The sequence below is a fragment of the Lacerta agilis genome, chromosome 15 (genome assembly GCF_009819535.1).
Source record: "Lacerta agilis isolate rLacAgi1 chromosome 15, rLacAgi1.pri, whole genome shotgun sequence".
Classification (NCBI taxonomy): domain Eukaryota; kingdom Metazoa; phylum Chordata; class Lepidosauria; order Squamata; family Lacertidae; genus Lacerta; species Lacerta agilis.
This window is the reverse complement of record NC_046326.1, coordinates 29,466,070-29,468,679: the sequence shown is the minus strand read 5'-3', so window position 1 is coordinate 29,468,679 and position 2,610 is coordinate 29,466,070. Positions and strand designations below refer to the sequence as shown.

Here is a 2,610-nt window from a genome sequence, read left to right as displayed (position 1 = left end):
TGGAAGCCACATAACATGAAACAGCCCAGAAGCATACCTTTAGCAACATCCGCTTTGAAGCTGAGGTTCAACAAAGGAAGACCCACAGATGAAGAGCCCCCCCCCATCAGGTATGGCCCCTGCCTTCTACTGCAAATGGGTCCTGCCCTCACCTGCCACTGCCAGCCAGAGCGTCACGGCAAGCAATCAGCTGGAATTCAGGGCCCGTTTCCAGCTTTGCCCTCCTTAGCAAAGCGCCATCTTTCACGCATGCCATTTCTACAAACAAACAAACGCAGAAAGAGGATGTTCACAGCATGGAAAGGGCAGGTTGAGAGTCCGTTAGGGATGCCACGCCCCTGCCTGTGCTAACATACCCCGCCCTGGCTCCAGAACTGTTATAAATCAACCCTGATGAGCTTGGGCTCCTCAAAGGCTCTGCCTGAAACCAAGAGAGCAACAGGCCGCCACCGCAACACTGTGCTTGGAGAAACAGCGACTGACTCGGGAGCAGCAACATGTCGATGGGCCTGGAGATCGGGGGCATCTCCCTCTCTTTCTTGGGCTGGGTGGGCTGCATCTTGTGCTGCGGGCTGCCCATGTGGAGAGTCACCGCCTTCCTCGGCTACAACATCGTCACCTCTCAGTTCACCTGGGAGGGCCTGTGGATGAACTGCGTGGTCCAGAGCACCGGCCAGATGCAATGCAAGGTCTACGACTCCATGCTGGCTTTGGGGGCGGACATCCAAGCCGCCCGAGCCCTGATAGTCATCGCCATTGTCCTTGGGGCATTCGGGGTGCTCCTCTTTCTTACCGGGGCTCAGTGCACCCGCTGCATCGAGGAAGAGTCCGTAAAGGCCAAAGTCACCATTGTCTCCGGAGTGATCTTCCTGCTGGCCGGCATCGTGACCCTCATCCCGGTCTGCTGGTCGGCCAACAGAATCATCCGTGAATTCTACAACGTCTTGGTTCCCGAACCCCAGAAGCGAGAGCTGGGAGCGGCTCTCTACATCGGCTGGGCAGCTTCCGCCTTGTATCTCTTTGGGGGCGCCTTGCTCTGCTGCTCCTGCCCCCCCAAGGAGGACAAGTACAGACCCACGAATGTGGCCTACACTGCAGCACCCAGGTCAGTAGCGACCAGCTACGACAAGAAGAACTATGTGTGAAGTGGGAGGGCAGCCCTGTTCGAGGGTGAAGTTTGAGGTGCCCACCGGGACTCTCCTGACCTTCACCTTTGCTTCCTCCAGGAAAGAGCAGCTGCTGAGAGGGAGAATAGATGTCCAGAGACATTGCTCAGCTTGCCCTTTAGGGACCGGACTTGCGCCTGAGGACATGAAAGACGTCCTCGGGAGAGGAATGGACTTGGCTACCTCCATTGACCTCTCCTTTTGTGTGTGGATGTTTTTTGCCTTTGAGCTGAACACTCCTTGCTTCCCTTGTTGGACTTCAACCCAACACTTGGCAGACTGAACCCCCAAACCCCATGGCTCAAACTTTGCCTCTCATCCCCTTCGAGCCCAGCATGGGGCCAGGGCATAACCGCCAACGGTTTGTATAGGCCTGGGAGATTCCTAGCAGATGGCCTGCCTCATGCCATTCCACCCTTGTGTTAGGCGTCCATTTTCTCTCCCATGGATTGTTTTGTGTGGGTTTGGGTTTTTTTGTTTTCCATGGAGGGGTAACCTGAGAAACCAATCAAGGGGTGGGGGAGGGCTGTGATAATTTTCTGGCGCAGAAGAGTCTGTTTCTTAGCCGATCTGTGTTGGGAAATGGTCCAATGAAGGTCGGCAGTTGTTAAGAAAACAGGCTTTGAGAAGATAAAATAGTCCACTTTGGGGAGGGCACAGAAGGAGGCTGAACCGGTTTCAAAAACAGCCAGTCTTTTTCCGTAAGCAAAATGGCAGAAGGTTAGTGGCTGCAGACCTCTTCCTCTCTCTTTACCCTTCAGGGACTAGTTTGGAAAGAGCCCACGCTGCCATCTCTGAAGACAAATCCAAGGGAAAACAAACAGTCCTGCTGAAGAAAAGCAGTTGCTATGAGGCAAAAAACCAAAACAAAACAAAAAGAGAGAGGCTGCGTCTGAGCGCTTGAGGCATTTTCTTGAGGCGGGGAAGCTCGCTGAAGGTTGCCGAGCTGAGGGGTAAAGATGGCTGACAGCCTTTGCCTCGTCACGCCCTCCTGCCCTTCAGAGCGAGCTCCCTTTGGGCACAAGGGAACAAATGGCCCAGCAAGTCCAGCTCCTTGAGGATGCCCAGCGGTGGCACCATCCGCAAGGAGAGGGCAGAGGGGTGAATAAGAAGCTGCCAATGGCAGTTTAAGCCAAGGAAAATTCACCTTGACATGCGGTGGATCCCTGTGACCTTTTCCCCCTCAACCCTCCTCTGGAAAGGAGACACAATGTTGGTGGTGGTGAACTTTGTTACACAAGCACGAGCGCAATTGTGCTTCCCTCTTTTGCTTTGTGATACGATAAGTTATGTGGTATTTTCTGTCTCTCTTTTGTCCCCCATCCCGCTTTATTCGCGCCAATAAAACTCTGGTGTACTTGACAATCCAGGACTGGCAAATTCCATTCTTCCGGGAACGGCGAGCTGGGCTGGCCAAATTTCTAGAGCTCCCCTGTTGTTCTTT

General features: G+C 53.9%; 1 protein-coding gene across 1 annotated transcript; it reads left to right on the top strand.

Moving 5' to 3' along the window:
• The first annotated feature begins 400 nt into the window (after nt 1-400).
• CLDN3 (claudin 3) lies at nt 401-1,716 on the top strand. The gene has a single exon (XM_033172378.1). The coding sequence runs from the start codon at nt 498-500 to the stop codon at nt 1,143-1,145; it is 648 nt and encodes a 215-aa protein (XP_033028269.1). The 5' UTR covers nt 401-497; the 3' UTR covers nt 1,146-1,716.
• The last annotated feature ends 894 nt before the right edge of the window (nt 1,717-2,610 follow it).

Excerpts from the sequence above, each read along its gene's own strand:
- CLDN3 (XM_033172378.1), top strand. The coding sequence starts at position 498 with ATGTCGATGGGCCTGGAGATCGGGGGCATCTCCCTCTCTTTCTTGGGC.